The 18,473-nt window shown below is 40.5% G+C and overlaps 1 protein-coding gene across 1 annotated transcript in view; it reads left to right on the forward strand.

Moving 5' to 3' along the window:
• Sycp2l (synaptonemal complex protein 2-like) overlaps window positions 1-18,473 on the forward strand; it is a 103,256-nt gene that overhangs the window by 76,026 nt on the left and 8,757 nt on the right. The window contains exons 29-33 of the mRNA XM_013016632.1: window positions 3,938-4,015; window positions 5,060-5,163; window positions 7,249-7,340; window positions 10,463-10,562; window positions 10,658-10,716. Coding sequence (XP_012872086.1) covers window positions 3,938-4,015; window positions 5,060-5,163; window positions 7,249-7,340; window positions 10,463-10,562; window positions 10,658-10,716 — 433 coding nt within the window. The remainder of the gene's footprint in view (window positions 1-3,937; window positions 4,016-5,059; window positions 5,164-7,248; window positions 7,341-10,462; window positions 10,563-10,657; window positions 10,717-18,473) is intronic.

Raw genomic sequence — 18,473 nt, forward strand, 5'->3', positions numbered from 1 at the left:
GCTAGCCTTGAGCTGAAGAGCTGAGGGACAGCGCCCAGGCCCAGAGTTTAGGCCCCACGACTGGACCCAAAAACAAAAACAATAAACAAAAAACAAAAAAAAACATCCCAGAAGCGGCAGGCAGGATAGGTAACCAGGAAAAAAATCCAGCTATTGTTCAAAAGATGTTTGAGTAATTTCTGCTGTAAAAAGGCAATTACCTTGAAAATATTTTGAGCTGGTAACTCCATCAGTATTGGATTTCATGTTTATGATGCAGAAGATCTGGTTTCAACCTCTAGCACCCTCTTATTCCCAGAAGCAGAGATCCTAAAACATTTCAAAAGTGCTGCAGACTCTTAACAACAGCTTTAATTAAATGCCAAAATCATGTTTTCCTGTTCACTGTGGAATTTTTGTGTGTGGTGCTCCCAGAAAGTCAAGTTAACTTAGGACAACTTACAATTTTGCATTTTATTCTCACCTACCTTTGTAGAAAGGCCTCTAGAATCTGGAAGTCAGGTAGATAGGTCCTTTGTTTCATTCTGGCCCATGAGTATCAAGTCCAGAGCTTGGCAGAGAGAATGCAGTAATTGCTGAGAATGAAGCTAAGAAATCTATAAAACCTTAATATTAAATCATAAACCTCAGCAGAATTCCATACTTGAAAAAATAGTTATAGTCACACATAAATATTTATGGTTCAATGGTTTACATATTTTAAATGCACCAATCCATAAAAAGGGTATTTTGTATGTTATCAGCTCTTAAGAAACATTGGTAGAATAAAAAAAGACATTGGCATTAGGAAAGAGCTCTTCCTATCATATCGAAGATCTTTTTCTTTTTGCTTTCAACAATTTTATTATGCTTTTTTCTGCTTCTCGGATCCTAGTATTATTAAGTTCATAATATATTAATATTATATGTTTATATTTTATATAACATATAACAATAAAATGTATAATATAGATTATATTAGTGTACAAAGGAGTTGCCATTCACTGAAACAGTTTAGAATACAGTGCATCTTGAATCAATGTCATCCCTTTCAGTAGTCCCATCTACCCTTCCCAACCTTCCCCTTCCCTGGCTTATCTTACTTTTAGCTTGTATATTGAATTTTTTGCACTTTAACAAATCAGTTTATATGTATAAGGTGTCACTTTAACACTCCCCTCTTTGGCCTCCCCTTTTCCTTACAGTTCTCAATTCTGTGGTATATACAATAAGTTCTTGCCTGAATTCTCCCTACTTCCCCCTTCATTCTTCTTCCCCTCTCAGCCCTCCATTCCCCCTTTGCAAGTACCCATTTCCTGGTACTTATTTTGTTGGGTTTTGACTTAGTCTTTAAAAAAAATTATACTATTTATGTTGTCCCTAGAGCCCATTACCCTTCAGTTAATTCATTGGTAACACCTTGCTTACCATCCAGTGTGTTTGCTTTCAGATTTATAGGCACGTTCTAGCTACCACAAATGAGGGAAACTATGTGACCTATATTTTTCTGGATCTGGCTCCCTTCGCTTAGTATAGTTTCCCCCCCCCCCCCAAGATCTTTTGTAAAGAACTCTATTCTGGCTTGTCACACACTGTTGGCCTTTATCATTCTATGCCACAAGGTGTCACTTCAAAACAAGATTTTAAAATGCCCTAACTTAGGACCCTTGCTTATTAACTATAGTATTGGTCCTGTCCTCAAAAGTGGCTTTTAGGGACGTAAGAGTTGCAAAATGTAACGTGTAACTCTTCATTAAACTTGTGCCCAGTAGGTCAGGTAAGTGCAGAGTTCTCTGGGTGGCAAAATGTTCAATGGAACTGCAAAAAGCCGAGTTCTTGAGGAAGTAAGATCCTCCCAGCACACACTCAGAGCTAGCATTCTCTGTGACCACTTGTATGGCTACTCTGTTTACTTTTTAAGGTGGTTTATATAGCTTTAGCATCCTCTATTTTGTTTGTTCCAGTACTGGGACTTGAACTCAGGGCCTGGACCATTGTCCCTTAGCTTTTGAGTCAAGATTGGTGCTCTGCACCTTGAGCCACATCTCTACTTCTAGCTTTTTGGTAATTGGTGGTACGAGCCTAGGCTGCCTTCAAAGCACAGTCCTCAGATCTCAGTCTCCTAAGCAGTTAGGATGCCAGGCATTAGCCATGGCACCTGGGAGTTTTAGCCCTTGTGTGAGAATGTTGAGAAATTGCTACCTAAAAGAAGCATACAAAAAAAAATCTGCAGGTCTGTGATGAGTCAGAGTGAAAGAGCATGGAGATGGGGTAAGGGAGAGGCCTGGGATTGCGTTCAGAGCAGAAGAGAATGTATACACTGGCCACATTTCCTTGGAACCATTATGCAAATAAAGCTGTTTTAATTGTGGAGCCCTCCCCTTGCCTACCCATGTGTTACTATGGAAACAAACAAGTCAGTGACACCATGTAGGACTCACATCCTTTCCTGACATAGTTCCTGCTCCTGTGGAGAAGGTCTCTTTTCTTTGAAGAGCCAGGCCTTCAGTGCAGTGGGAGTAATACAAGCATTGTGCTTCAGTGTGCTTCAAAGAAGGGTTCTATATGCTCCAGAATCTCCATCTCCAGGCTAGCCTTGAGTGAAAAAGTTCAGAGACAGTGCCCAGGGGCCCTGAGTTCAAGCCCTGTGATTGACCAAAAAAGAAAAAAAAAAGTAAAGAAAGAAAGAAAGAAATGGGTACTGTATTGAAAATTTAGGTTAGTGTCCAAAGAAAGCGTTAGTGCAGTTGTATGGGGGAAATGCTCCAATCAGAAGGAACCCCGAAGTCCGTAGGTCTTGAGATGAGAATGTACTTCAGACAGTTGGTGACCTGAAGGAGAGCAGGGCAGCAGGAACAGAGTGAAGGAACAGCACCTGCCCTCTGCTCCTCCACTGTCTGCCAACCGCATCTTACAGCTCCCCACACTCACACCAGCATTCCCACTGAGCGAATGATAGAAATCACATCCCAGGACTTTATGAGGAAACAGCGGTTACTCGATGATATGTGAAGACAGAAGCCGTTCACTCATTGCTCACACCTGTTATCCTAGCAACTCAAGAGGCTGAGATCTGAGCATCACAGTTCAAAGCCTGCCCAGAACAGACAAATCTGTGCAATTCTGATCTCCAGTTAAGCAGCAAAAAGCTGGAACTGGTAGTGTGATTCATCTGGTAGAGTGCCAGCTATAAGCAAAAACAAACAACAAAAAAAAACAAGTGAGAGTTAAAAAAAATGTAATGAGAGTTCAGTGTCCTGAGTTCAAGTCCTAGTGATACTCTGCAATTTAGCTGGGTGCCCTGAAAATATTTTTTTTTAGGAGCTTCATTTATTTATTTTATGTTTAATTGTTATTATAAAGATGATATACAGGGTTGCTATGGCTCCATGTCAGGTAAAGAATACATTTCTTTTTGGACAAATATGATATAATTCTTTTTTTATTTTTATTTTTTTGTGAACATACTGTACAGAGGGGTTACAATTACATGGGCAAGATAATGCGTACATTTCTTATCAAGCATTGCAGCCTCCTCTTTTGTTTACCCTTCACATCCACATCCCTTCCCAACCTCCCCCCCGCCCTCCCACCCAATTCTTCCCCCCCCCCCCGCACCAAAGTTGTAAAGTCCTGAAAATATTTTTTAAAGCCCATGGTTACTGCTTTTTAAGAACACTACGTTTATCAAGTCTGTCTGTACTTTGCTAAGCAGAATGTTCCAGCTCATCAAATGGTTGCTTATCCCTTTAGGAACTACTTCAAGCATCAGCAGATATGTGTGTGTGTGTGTGTGTGTGTGTGTGTGTGTGTGTGTAAAATCAGCTTTTCTATTTAGGCTCTGCTTAGTAATTTGTAACAGACAAGGGATGAGATCCGCTTGTAGAATGTCAAGGTGTGAAAAGAGGACAAGATAAATTTGGGATAAGAGGCACCAGTGTGCTATGTTTGCTTTTATACATGCCAGATGGGAGTTTGGCTCAGCCAAAGCAGTCAAGATTGGAAGAAGAGGCTCCAGGATCCCCCGATTTGGAAGGTAACTTCACATCCCCCCACTGTTAGACATATCTGCGTGCAATATGCCTCTGTGAATTGCAAGGGAGTTACATCCTGCAGGTCCTGTGGCTGGGAAGGCCTTCAAACGGAGCCTTTTGTTCTTTAAGAGGAAAGCAAATTGTTGCACAAGTTGTAGATAAAAGAAGCCAGCCTCCCACGCTGACATCTGCGTGGCTGCCCCTTTGCTTTGTGGCCACCTTCAAGGCCTAAGCATTGCAAAGCTGTGGGTCTTGCTCTGCTTATCTGATGGCTATTGACTAAATCCATGCTAATTAAATTAGTCCATACCAATTAAATTGACTTATGATATCAATTAAATTCATTTATACTTATTTAAGCTATATCAAGTAAAGAGAATGATTTAAAATTTGTGTATGGGTGGGGCTGGCCTGCATGAATGGCATCACATGTTTTGAGAAAGGTAAATTTGGAGGTCTAGAGGCACCACACAGCGGTAGGTTCACATCCTGGGTTCAAAGCCTGCCACTGCTGGTGTGAATTTGTGCAAGTGACATGGTTTCTGTGTCCAATGTGGACCCTGGCAGTTTCTAATTCACGTTTGATGTTTTTATAAATTAATTTTTTATTCTACTTAAATAGTCCTGCAAAAGGGTTTCAATTCAGTATGTCAGTTTGTGAGTGCAATGCATCCTGATGAGTGTCACCCCTTCCATCATTTCCCGCCCCCAGTCACGTGGTTTTGATAAGGAACAAAATCCTCAGATGGATGAAAAACATTTAGAACAGATACCTCTAAACCCTTGTGAAACCAACACCTAGAATGAATCTGCTATCCCAAGTTGTCCCTACTGGCATGCTCTAACCATTGTTTTTAAGAATACCGCTTGTAACAGTTGCTGTCAGTGTTGCTCCACGGTGAGGTCTAGGCAGCTAGTGGGGTGTACTAGGGCTTCTGACAGATTGTTCCATCCTCCAACCAGCGGATGGACCAAGCTTGTCTACTTCAAACACAGTTTTAGTTGTTGTTTTTTTTAAAAAATATTTTATTGCTGTTATTTACTAGGCATTTTTCCTTCGTCCTCAGAAGAAGAGCCAGAGGACTTGAATGGTTCTGCTTTTGTAACAGCCCTGGAAAACTTCACTAGTGAAGTGAAAAAAAGACACGAGGTAATAAAATGAAAAAAGAAGCTCACTAGGGACCCAGAAGGGGTGATGGGGAATCAAATGATCCAGGCAAATACTGCATGATCTCGATTTTCCCCCCTTGGGATCCTTGATTCTCTCTTTTAAAAAAACAGTATATAGTCAGTGCACAAAAGAGTTTCATCATGATATTTCCATATGTGCATATAAAATATTTCAATAAAAGTCACCCCTCTATTACTTTTTTTAACCCTCTCACCTTCCCCCCACCTCCAGGTCCAGGGGCTTAAATTCTGGACCTGGGTGCTGTCCCTGAGCTGCTTTTTCCCAAGGCTAGCACTCTACCCCTGGAGCCACAGTGCCACACCCAGCTTTTTGTGGTTTATTGGAGATAAGAGTCTCAAGGATTTTCCTTCTTGGACTGGCTTCAGACTATGATCCTCAGACCTAAGCACCCTGAGTAGCTAGGATTACAGGGATGAGCCACTGGTGCCTAGCTTCCCCCCCCCCCACTCTAAAAAACTTGGATTAGAAGCAGCAAAAAGAATAGTAGTGAGCAGGGCTCAGAAGCATGAGAGAAATAGGGGGAAGTAGGTTAAAGGGTACACACTTTCAGCCATACAATGAGTAAGCAGAGCATGGAGACATGGCTAAAAATAATCTGTTCTCAATGTCTGAGAAGTCAGTAGATCTTTAATATGAAGATAACTATGTGTGGTGATGGTAACCATTTCAGTTACCATTTTACAATGTATATGTATGATACAATATCATGTGTAGCCCTTGAATATGAACACTTTCTTTTTGCCAGTTATACCTCATCAAAGCTGGTTGGGGTCAGGCACCAGTGGCTCAGTCTTGTAATCCTAGCTACTCAGGAAGCTGAGATCTGAGGATCTTGATTTGAAGCCAACTCAGACAGGAAAGTCTGTGATACTCTTATCTCAAATTGACCACCAAGAATCCAGAAGAGAAGGTACAGCACTAGCTTTGAGGGATAAAAGCTAAGGACAAAACCCAGACCCTGAGTTCATGTCCCAGTACAGGTATACACAAAATAAATACATAACGTTGGAGGTAGGCAAGGAAAAAGAAAGAAAAATTAACTCATTATGAGTTTGAAACGGGAAATTCCTATATTAGTTGTACCGTAATCCTTGTACATGAAGATGCTCTTGAGTCTTTAGAAGGTATATTTGTTTTTTCTACCATCCTAGTTTTGTCCCTTGATGGATTGCTCCAGTTGCTTTCATTAGTAGCAAAGATTTGGTCACAGTAACAGACAAGGAGTAGGGACAGAGGAAAAGACCTTGGGTCAGGTGTGGAGGACAGGACTCAGGGTAGGAGGTGGCAGATGTGGTGGGTGTCAGTTGAGGAAGGACTCCCTTGGGAACACGGAGCATATAAGGTGCTTCAGAGCCTTGTTTGCAAGATGAACATGGCCATTTCAGGTGCCTCCGTTTTTGCCTTGTTATTTGCAAGTCCCTAATGATGTACATATTAGCACCTTTGAGAAAAATATCTTACCCTAGCCAACACTGATTGAGTTACCTTGGAAGAAAGTTTTAAAGTCTTATTTTTCTGCCATACCAATATGAACCAGTTTTACGATGGAAATGTGTTCATAGTGTTCAATATGTATATGGGTAGCATGATGTATATTCTCTATTTTCTCTTGACCTCTGTAATATAAAACCTAGACTGGGTGCTGTGGCTTACTCCTATAACACTAGCTACCCAGGAGGCTGAGATCTGAGAATCGTGGTTCAAAGCCAGCTTGGGCAGGAAAGGCCATGAGACTCTTTAATTAACACCAGAAAACTGGAAGTGGCACTGTGCCTCAAAGTGGTTGTTAGTCTTGAGCAAAAAAGCTCAGAAACAGTGCCCAGGCCCTGAGTTCAACCCACATAACTGACAAAAAAGCAAAAACAAAAACACCCAAACCCTAGGTAATATCTAAAAGGAGCATAGAACAATGTACTGTTCCTTAGCTGTAATGTTTGTTGTGAATATTATGGAGCTGGTGATCAGCTTTAATGCAATGCAACTCAATGTTGTAGTCATGTCTTACCCAAATGTGATCATTTTATTTTTGTTCATATCTTTTAGCTTAGGCACAGAATGACTCCACCTTATTCAGAAAAGGCAAAGAAAGCACCCGATTGCCTAATCAAACTTTTAGACCAGATATTCCTGTGCAGGTAAGTACTGGGTTTCAAAAGAAATCCACAGAAGTATGATCATTCACAAACCACAATCATCCCACCAGTGTTATGTTGGCCTAAGGAACCAATACCCAGAGTTCCCTTTAGGTGGCCCATTCTCCATCCAGAAGGTGAGGACTGAATGCTGTGTTCTCCTAAGGCTCTCATTGGCCTGTATATGTGGTACTGGGGATTGAACCCTGAGCGTCATGCTCACTAGGAGTGCTCTACTGCTTGAGTTCTACTCTAGTCCATCTCCCCACTACCACCAGTCTTTAAAAAATTCTGTTTTAAATTTTTAATTGTTTGGTCTTACTAACTTTGCCCAGGTGGGCCTTTGAACTCAAGATCCCCCTATTTCTGCTCTAAAATTCTGTTCTTAATTTTTTTTTTTTTTATAATTTACAGCTGGGAGCTGCTTGCTCTTGCTTATAATACTAGCTACCCAGGAGGCTGAGATGGGAGGATCTTGGTTTGAAGCAAGTCTAGGAAGGAAACTTTGTGAGATTCATTTTTTTTTTTGGTCGGTCATGGGACTTGAACTCTGGGCCTGGGCACTGTCCCTGCACTCTTCAGCTCAAGGTGAGCGCTCTACCACTTGATCCACAGCGCCACTTCTGGTTTTCTAGTGGTTTATTGGAGACAAGAGTCTCACGGACTTTCCTGCCCAGGCTGGCTTTGAACCGCGATCCTCTGATCTCAGCATCCTGAGTAGCTAGGCTTATAGGTGTGAGCGACCGGCACCCAATATGAGATTCTTATATACAGTTAAATAGCCAAAACCTGGAAGTGAAGGTATGACCCAAGTGGTAGAGCACAAGCCTTGAGAGAAAAAGATCTTCATGTATCAGAGACCTTGAGTGCAAGCCCTAGCACTGGTACACACAGAATTATAATTCACGTGTGAAGACAGAGCAAGCATGGATGTATATTTTAAAATTCTGGATAAATGCTGAATGGTGTGGCAATACCATAGCATGTCATTCAGCCTGAAAGAGGAATTTGATTTTGACCCATGCTGCAACACAAATGAAAAGAATATGAGAAAAATATTGTGTTATTCCACTTAGATAAGGTACCCTGAAGAGTCTGTGAAAAGACACATAGTGACAGACACAAAAGAAGTTTCTAGAGGTTGAAGGAAGGGACAATTATTATTTGATGGGTAAGACATCTGGGATGATGGGCATTGTGAATGTACTTAATGCCATGAAATCCCACACTTAACATGGATTATGTGTATTACACTACAATAAAATCATGTGCACTGTGCACACATTCCCCATTCTACCCGCCACCATAGCTATATAGCAAGCAGTATGTAGATAGCTAGACTGCAGAGGGTAGGGGCAAGGTTAGGGACCGGAAATGGGAGGGGGATGAGTTTCCATAGTGATTAGAGTTAAATTCAGATAATAGCAGTGGAAGTGTCTCCTGAGTGATGTTTTCTTGTTCAGAGGAAGCAAGTATAGAAATTGCTACTTTTTGGTAAGTATGGCCTACCTGGAAGGAAGGAAGGAAGGAAGGAAGGAAGGAAGGAAGGAAGGAAAGGATGGTATGTCAGTTGGGCAAGCTGAAGTAGCCAGTCTCTTAGGGTGGAATACATGATTTTAATAGAAACATCTATTTTTTAAGGTTTTTATTGTGAAAATATGGTACAGAGGGGTTACAATTACATGGGCAAGGTAATGAGTACATTTCTTATCAAGCATTGTTGCCTCCACCTTTGTTTTTCCCTTACCATCCCTGCCCTCCCATCTCCACGACTACACTCCACCCCCACAAAGTTGTAAAGTTCGGTTTTTGACATAACATCTTGTACATCTCATTGTTGCAATGGGCCCACCTGTATCCCTATTGAAACAATTTTTTCCCTTACACTCCCCAAATTATACTAACATCAAATACAGTGAAAACGGGTTTATACCGTGGGGGAGGGACATACAAAACAACAAAAAAAATCACCTTATAAATATGTTAGAAACAATAGCAAGAAAGAAAAACCACTTGAGTCCTTATCTTGGGGTTCATTTTGCCCAACATCAACTTATCTGACCTTTTCTGTCAAGCTTTTATGTATATGCAATGTCACTTGTTCAAGCAAGCTCTTGAAGGATGTTGGTAGAGTTCGTGTTATATCTCAGGAACTTCTGCTCAGCTACATATTCAGTCTATAAATGCACCCCAAGCAACACTATGGACACAGCATACTTGTAAGACAGAAGTGACTCCTGCTTGTTGGTCAGTGTTCTGGTTATTAATAAATCAGTGGGTTAATCAGCTTATAAAGGGAAGAAGTTTATTTGGTTCAGTGTCTGTCTGGACACTGGTTTCAGTCAGTCCATGATGCATTGACCTTATTGCTTTGGGCTTGAGGAGGGAGACAACTTATGTTGGGTAAGCCTGGCAGAAGAAAACAAACACTTATCCATAACCAGGACATGAAAGCAATCAAAGATGCTGGTCCAATAGCCCCATTCAAGGGCACAACCCCAAGGACCTAAAGACCTCTCAACGAGGCTCCACCTCTTAAAGGTTCCACCACCTCTCAGTAGTGCCACTCTGGGATTAAGCCTTTAACACATGGCCATGATGGCACATTCAACATCCAAACAAGGGAGCTCTTGTCTTCCTAGAACACTCAGTCTAATGGCAAAGAAAGACAAAAAGCAAGCAAGCAAGCAGTTGAGAAACAAACACAGTGGCAACAAACACCAGAAAGACAATAGTTGGAATGTTGCGTCTGTTAGATCTAAAGCACAGAGGTAGAGAAGGGTATATGACCTCATCTCTGGCCTGACCCATAGCTTTCAAGGTCACCCTAAGGCCAAACAGAAAGGTTGATAGGTGATGGATGTAGAGAGGATGCTGAACTGCCATTGCCTCTTCTCTGGGACTATCTGTCTTGTGCTATATAAGAAAAGTGTGGATCTGCCAGCTTCCTCTGGGAAGGCGAACAGGACTTCATGGCACTGGACTTCAGGGGTTGGACATTAGCAGGTGTGGAGGGAAGGGAGGAGAACGCAAACACGAGTAGTTCTGTAATGAGACAATTGACAAAGCTTGCCTTTGGTTACACACAGCAGTTTCAATGACATCTGTTACTTGTACATTATCAGACTGAACAAACTAGAGGCATTTCACAGTTCTGTTCTTCAAGAGTTCAAAGATTTGGAAAAGGATATTCAGGCTCTACAACTCCTTGAGAAGGAGGCGCTGGTGAGTTCTTTGGTTTGGGATGTTCTTTGTGTTTGGAGACAGTCTTTCTTAGGCAAGTGTGTGTTAACTATCCTAAACCTTTTGTTCAATCGTAGGAGTTTTGGAGTAGACAGTCTGCGGATCTGAAGTCATTTTGTGACCATCAAGCACTAAGGTTCTTCTTTTTTTAAAAACCCTCTTGTTTCTGGGAGTATTTTGATGGATGTAGGAGGTACTGACTGCTTTTGCTGGCCTATGTGTGGGTGGGGAGGTCAAAACTCATCTCAGAGTCCAAAGCGCTGCATCCTGCTAGACTGGCCACTTGCTCGGGTCGTCTCCAACGATGCCCCCTGGCTTAAGAACATCAGGCAGGGGCTGGGAAGGTGGCTCAGTGGTAGAGCGCTTGCCTTGCATGCCTGAGGCCCTGGGTTTGATTCCTCAGCACCACATAAGCAAAAAGAAAAAAGCTGGAAGTAGTGCTGTGGCTCAAGAGGTAGAGCGCTAGCCTTGAGCTGAAGAGCTGAGGGACAGCGTCCAGGCCCAGATTTCAGGCCCCACGACCGGAACCAAATAAAATAAAATAAAATAAAAAGAACATCAGACAGGAAGTCCAAAATTGATATTACAGAAACATCCAAATTTCTGTGATTTTTTTGTTTTTGTTCCAAATTATTTTAAAAATAACATGAGTAGATTTACATTTCTGCATAAATACTTAGTGATTTTAGTAATGTACTTTATTATATCCTTTTTTTTTTGTCGGTCCTGGAGCCTGAACTCTGGGCCTGGACACTGTTCCTCAGCATTTCAGCTCAAGGCTGGCGCTCTACCACTTGAGCCACAGCACCACTTCCAACTTTTTCCGCTTATGTGGTGCTGAGGAATTGAACCCAGGACCTCATGCAAGGCAAGCACTCTACCACTGAGCCACCTTCCCCTATTATATCCTTGATAGAATAATATCAATATATTTTTCATAAAAATATATGCATATGTTAAATATATGCATAAATACATATGTATACACACACACACTCACTTTGGTGGTCTCAGGATTTGAATGCAGGGCCTTTGTGCTTGCTAGGCAGACCATTTTACCACTTAAGCATAGACCCCAGCACTTTTTGTTTTAATTGTTTTGGGGATAATCTCATGTTTTTGCTTGGGCCAGTTTGGACTGTGATCCCCCTATTTCTACTTCAAATGTAGGTGCATGCTGCCACACTAAGGATAGGTTGAGATAGGATGACTTAAAACACCACCCTTCTAATCTCTACCTTCTAAGTAGCTAGGATTACACATATGAGCTACTGTGTCCTGCCTATATAAATTAAAAAAATAACACATGGATTTACTTGGTTATGCATTTTTCTAGTCTAATTTGTCAGTTTAACAGCTGAAGCTGCTGCTCCCAAAGATTTGGAATGTTATCTACAACCCATGTGGGGAATGGAGAGCAAAGTCTGCACCTCTGTTTCTGCTCTGGGGAAAGCCCTAGTGCTCCTACTAGAGTAATCAGAAGGGTTCTTACATGATTTGTAATGGGAAAAACTTACTTTCCCACAAGCACAAATAAATTAGATCAAGGATTGGCTGTATTATGATTTTTACTGTATATTTCAAGCAGAAGGATTCTTTTAAGACTTGTTAACCTATCCTACTATTTATTCCATGTCATAATAATGAGGATGCCTGTAAGGACCATTTTCCAAAACGTTTTACAAAGCCAGGCGCCGGTGGCTCACACCTGTAATCCTAGCTACTCAGGAGGCTGAGATCTGAGGATCACGGTTTAAAGCCAGCCCAGGCAGGAAAGTCCATGAGACTCTTAGCTCCAATGAACCACTCAGAAAACCGGAAGTGGCACTGTGGCTCAAGTGGTAGAACACTAGCCTTGAGCTGAAGAGCTCAGGGACAGCACCCATGCCCAGAGTTCAAGCCCCATGACTGACCAAAATGAAACAAAAAAAATACCTTTTTACAGTTATAACCCTCTATGGAGCATTAGATATGATGGAGGTAGTATATCTCTTTAAAACATCTTCACTGAATGCCTGTGATTGTGAGTTAATCTCAAACGTCTTTGAATCAGGGCTTCTCATTCAATTACTATATGTTGAGGATCCTCAAGTAGCTTTGGCTACATTATTAATTAAAATAGAATTGGGAGGAGTGGTGTATGCCTATAATTCCATCAACTCACACATAGAATCACATAGGAGGATCACATTTCAAGGACAGCCCATGCAAAATGTTAGCAGGACCCACACTTCAACAAACCAGTCTGACATGGTACAACATGCCTGAAAGCCCAGCTATCTAGGTTGTATAGACAGGAATATTATGATCTGAGGTCAACACTGAGGATCACAAAATCTCAAGATCGAGAGTCACACAAGTAGCTACAGCCCCTCCTCTGTCATGTTATCTCAGTGATGGTTTTGCATATTTGGTCAGAAATGAAAAATACTTCTCTCAGATAAGATTATTTCAGCCCTAACCTAGAGCTGCCAGAGTGAAGGACTCAATGCTTTGAATAGGAGTCATGAGATGCCTCCTGGGGATTTAGGTGCTGGTTGTAATGACTGGGACTTTCCATAAGACAGAGTGAAGTGAGAATATTAATAGAATACCACAGAGCCTCTATCCACTATCAAGCAGTGTAATGATCTGTGAACTGGAACTCATAGATATATGTTTTTGTTTTTAAAAATGCCTAATATGGATATAATAAGAATGGACCAATTTCTTCCAGGCTTAACCCAACTAAACCTCTGTAAAGAACCTGAGGCCTGGTTTGCATCCCTCAGGTAGGTGCTTGTTTATGTTGTTCAATATGAATTGGGGTGGGGGGAAGAAAGCACTGAAAAATATCCTCATGCTTAGTACAGACTGCATCTCCACAGATGAGCTCCCTTCCAACCTAGAAACTACTCCTCTGGTCTGAATCATTCAGTATTCCTAACCCAGTGCCTACCCTGTATCAAATATACCACAGCTGGGTGTTTATTTATAGATTTATAGGCACATTCTAGTTATAACCAATGAGGGAGACCATGCCACCTATGTTTCTTTGGGTCTAGCTTACTTCACTTAATATATTTTTTCCAAGTCTTCCCATTCCCTTACAAATGGTACCCTATCATAGTTTCTGATGGAAGAGTAGAATTCCATTATGTGTATTTACTACATTTTTTTTGATCCATTTGTCCATTGAGGGGCACCTGGGTTGATTCCATATCTTGGCTATGGTAAGCAGTGCTGCAATGAACATGGTTGTGCTGGTAGCTTTAGTGTGGCCTTGTTTGTGGTCTATTGGATAAATGCCCAGGAGTGGAATTGCTAGGTCATAGGAAAGCTCTATGTTTAGTCTTTTGAAGAACCTCTATGTTGCTTTCCAGAGTGGTTAAACACCAACAGTGTAGTAGCATTCCCTTTTGGCCGCATCCTCACCAGCATCTGACAGTGTTACTTTTCTTGATAATGGCCATTCTAACTGGTGTGAGGTGGAATCTCAATGTTGTTTTGATTTGTATTGATTTGCATTCTTATTTCTTCTTCTGAGAAGTCTCTCTTTAAGTCTTTAGCCCCATAAACACACTGGATATTAAAAAATACAAAAAAATACACTTGAGCATGATAAAATCTACAGGTCTCTAAACATTCACACAGTGAGACTAAAGGAGGATATTCTTAGGAGAGGATCACAAAGGCTCAATTGCTATATGCATATGATCACATAAAATCATATTTATCAAAATGAACTCTAAGAAATGGACATGAGTTTTTTCCTTTGTTGTTGTTTTTCTGTACTTTATGTCTTGTTTGTTAGTTTATCTGTCTTTGGGAGGGTAAGGGTGCACAGAAAGGGTAGGACAGAGGGTAAACAAACAAACAATGCAGCAGTGGTACTCACTAGATACTATGTTGAAAATGAACTATACAACTTGTGGGTGGGGACAGGAGGGAAAAGCTTGGAGAAAGGGAGGGAAAGGGTGACATTGTTCAAAAAGAAATGCACTCATCACTTGACTTATGTAACTGTAGCCTTTCTTTACATCACCATTACAATAACAATAAAAATATATTGAAATTTTTTCTGAAGGAAGTCAGAAACAGGACAAGTAAACAAAGTAATTGCAGGTCACCTTGAGTTATCTCACATTGATAGAGGGCAGAGGTGTGACCTCTTCTGGAAACTGACATGGAAGATGAGGTAATTTGTGACATTAAACAATGAAGTGAGGTGGGAGAGAAGCTGAGGTCTTTGAGAAGCAGCAGGTGGGAGGGGAACCATTTCAATTTCAATTAGGAGTATAGTAGTCTTCCTTTGTCCATGGGGCCCATTTTGAGGAGTTATTAAGGGTGACTGGTGGGAATATGCCTGGGTTTGGAACAAAGGCAGTGGGGATGGGGAGAAAATAAGCTAGCTTTTACTTTAAGAAAGCCATTCTCAGTGTTTATTGAGAATTGGTTGAGAAGTGAGGAACAGAAGAGAGCTTGGCTCTATTCTTTAGGTCAAGATAGTGGTAGGAAGCAGGACACAAGAGGAGAGAATGAGAGAGGCAGATGTGTTTTGGAGCTGGAGTTTAGTATACACTGGAGAGATGGAAGTCATGAAGAATGGAAGGGAATTAGGGCATCTCTGAGATTTCTGTCTTTAGTACATAAGTGACTGGTGCTACAAGCTAGGGGAAGACTCAGAGGAATTTGTGGATCAAGTAGAAACTAGAGATTTTTTTTTGTCAGTTGTGGGTTTTCAACTCTGGACCTGGGCACTGTCCCTGAGCTCTTCAGCTCAAGGGAAACACCTTACCATTTGAGCCACAGAACCATTTCCAGTTTTCTGGCAGTTAATTGGAGATCAGAGTCTCATGGGGACTTTCCTGCTCAGGTTGGCTTTGAACCATGATCCTCAGATCTCAGCCTCCTGAGTAGCTATGATTACAGGTGTGAGCCACTGGTGCTCAGCTGAAACTAGGGATTTTTTTTAAAAAAGGTTTTCTTTTTCAAATGTCTGGGCATATTCTAAGTTTTGATGGTGATAACTTGGAGCATATGCACAATTTTCCAGGAAAATGCAATGTACCAAAATGGACCCCCTAAATAGATAGGAAACCTTCACTGACACATGTTAATAAAAGAAACAGAGCAAATTGTTAAAGAAGCACCTAGCAAAAATGTGCATGTCTCAGTCTGTTGTAGAAAAACCTACTTCTGCCTCCAAGTTCTATAAATGATCATTTTAGTGCTATTGAAATTGCTCCAGTACTTTGAAGAATAAAAATTCTCTAATTCTCTTTTAAATTTTGCATTGAAATTCTGAAATCCAACACAAGTTGCACAGAAGCACAATCCAATGCTACTTAAAACAACCAAAGCAAAGCTGAACAGTGGCTCACGCTTGTAATCCCAGCCAGCCAGACAGACACACACACACAGCATCTTTTTGGCAGTGATTTTTCTCTCCTTTGGTATATTCCCAGTAGTGGAGCTGTTGTATTAATAGCAGGTCTGCTTTTAGCATTTTGAGGAATTTCCATGCCGTTCCTCACCAAGTTTACAGCTACATTCCCAACAACAGTTTATGCCGTCTCCTCTGTATGCTCATCAGGATTTGTTTGTTTTTAATAGCTATTTTAACTGGGGTGAGATGATATATCTTTGTGGCTTTGGTTTGCATTTCTCTGATGACTAGCAAACTAGAGCACCTTTTCATATATATATGGGCAACTTTGTATAGGTTTTGGGAAGTGTCTATTTAGTCGGTGAGCCCAATTTTATATTCGATTATTTGGTTTATCTTTGTGTTTAGCTTCTTGAGTTTCTGGAGATCAATCCCTTGTTAGAAGAGTAGTTTGAAAATCTTTTCTTGTATTTTGTAGGTTGTCTTCATTCGTGTGTATACATGTGTGTGTGTGTGTGTGTGTGTGTGTGTGTGCAGGTGCACAAGTGCATGTACACATGTGTGTGCTTGTGACAATACTGGTTCTTGAACACAGGCCCTCAAGCTGTGACTCATTTTTTTTTCTCAAGGCTGGATCTCTACCACTTAACCTTGGCTTCACTTCCACCTTTCTGCTGGTTAATTGGAAATAACATTCTCTTTAATTTGTGTTCCTAGTCTGGCTGCAAATTGGGATCCTCAGATCTCAGCCTCCTGAGTAGCTGAGCCAGCTGCTTTCACTCTTCACCCTCTGCTGTATAGAAGGTTCTTGGTGTGATATAAATAACCCCATTATTATCCATTATGACCCCATTATTATTCCTGTGTTACCTGGGCCTTTGGGGTTCTATCATGAAATTTTTGGCTATCCCAATGTCTTGAAGTGTTCCTCCTTTGTTTTCTTAGTGTAATTTCATAGTGGCCTGTTTTCTATGTAGGTTTATTGAACCATTTTGAGTTGAGTTTTGTGTATGAAAAGAGGAAGAAAGTGAGTTTCACTTTTTTGCATATTTTAGGCAGCTTTGCCAGCACCAGTTATTGGAGAGATTGTCCTTTCTCTACCATATAGTCTTGATGCCTTCAGGAAAAATCATTGTGTTGTATGTACACAAGTTAATTTCTAGGTTTTCTGGTTTGATCCATTGGTCTATATGTGTGTTTTTATGCTGTGACCATGCTATTTGAGTTATTATAGTATAATAGTAGTATACTTTGAAGTCAGGTATTCTGGTGCTGAAAGCATTATTGTTTTTTTCTCAGAATTGCTTTACCTATTATATGTATATAGTATATATATATATATGTATGTATAGCTCCATATCAGTTTTCGTATTTTTTCTATTTTTGTGAAGAAACACATTGAAGCCACAGATTGCTTTGAGTAATATGGTCATTTAAGAATACTAGTAACAATGAGATGTACAAGACACTATGTTGAAAACAAACTTTACAACTTTAGGGTGGGGCAGGAGTTGGGGAGGTAGGGAGGGAAGGGATGGTAGGGGAAAAACAAAGGAGGAGGTAACAACACTTGATAGGAAATGTATTCATTACCTTACTCATGTAACTAACGCCTCTGTGTAGTATTTTTACAATAAAAATATATGCAAGAAAGAATATTAGTTTCTTTGATATATATATATATATATATATATATATATATATATATGACGTATCTTTCTATTCTGGAGTTCTTCTCTAAATTCTTTTGTCAGTGCTTTATTTTTTTTACTGTACAAAGGGGTTTTACTTTAGCAAAGCCATTTATGTATGCAATGCTTTTTGATCATAATTACCCCTCAGATAATCTCCCTTCTCCTCACTCTCCTTTCCCAAACCAGTCTCATCACACATGTATACAGTCACATGTAGATAGAGTATTTTGTTGATATTTTCCCTTCTTCCCATTTTCCTGTGTGTTAAGGCTCAAGTTAATTGTTCAAAAGGGGATTATCATGGAGTCTCACACATGCATATACCATACTGTATATAATTTTTATTGTGAAGGTCTTTCCTTTCTTTGGATAAATGTATTACAGGAAAGCTGTTGTAAATGGTGTTGGCTTTTTATAAAATTTCATTCATTATTAGAGATGTTGGATATAGTATTCTTGGTTGGTGTCCTCCTTCCTCTTCTTCTCCCTTCTATTTCTCCTCCTTTTAATCCCATTAGCTTCTGGCCTGTGCAATTTTTGCTGAGAAATCTGCTGAAAGTCTTGTGGGCATTTCATATATGTGACTTTATGCTTTTCCTTTTCTACTTTCAGAATTATCTGTGTCTTGTCCTTTTTGTATTTTGTCTAAAATAAGCCTTGATAAAAGATATTTTTTTCCTTATTAAATCCAGCTGGGGTTCTCTGAGTTTTTTAATCTTCATATCTAAATGTCATTGAAGAATTGGGAAGTTTTCAGCTGTTATTTTGTGAAATGTCTGCGGGAATAGCACAGGTAGCCCCAGAACCTTTCTACCACCACCACCACCACCA

This window comes from Dipodomys ordii, unplaced genomic scaffold (genome assembly GCF_000151885.1).
Source record: "Dipodomys ordii isolate 6190 unplaced genomic scaffold, Dord_2.0 Scaffold32, whole genome shotgun sequence".
Lineage (NCBI taxonomy): Eukaryota > Metazoa > Chordata > Mammalia > Rodentia > Heteromyidae > Dipodomys > Dipodomys ordii.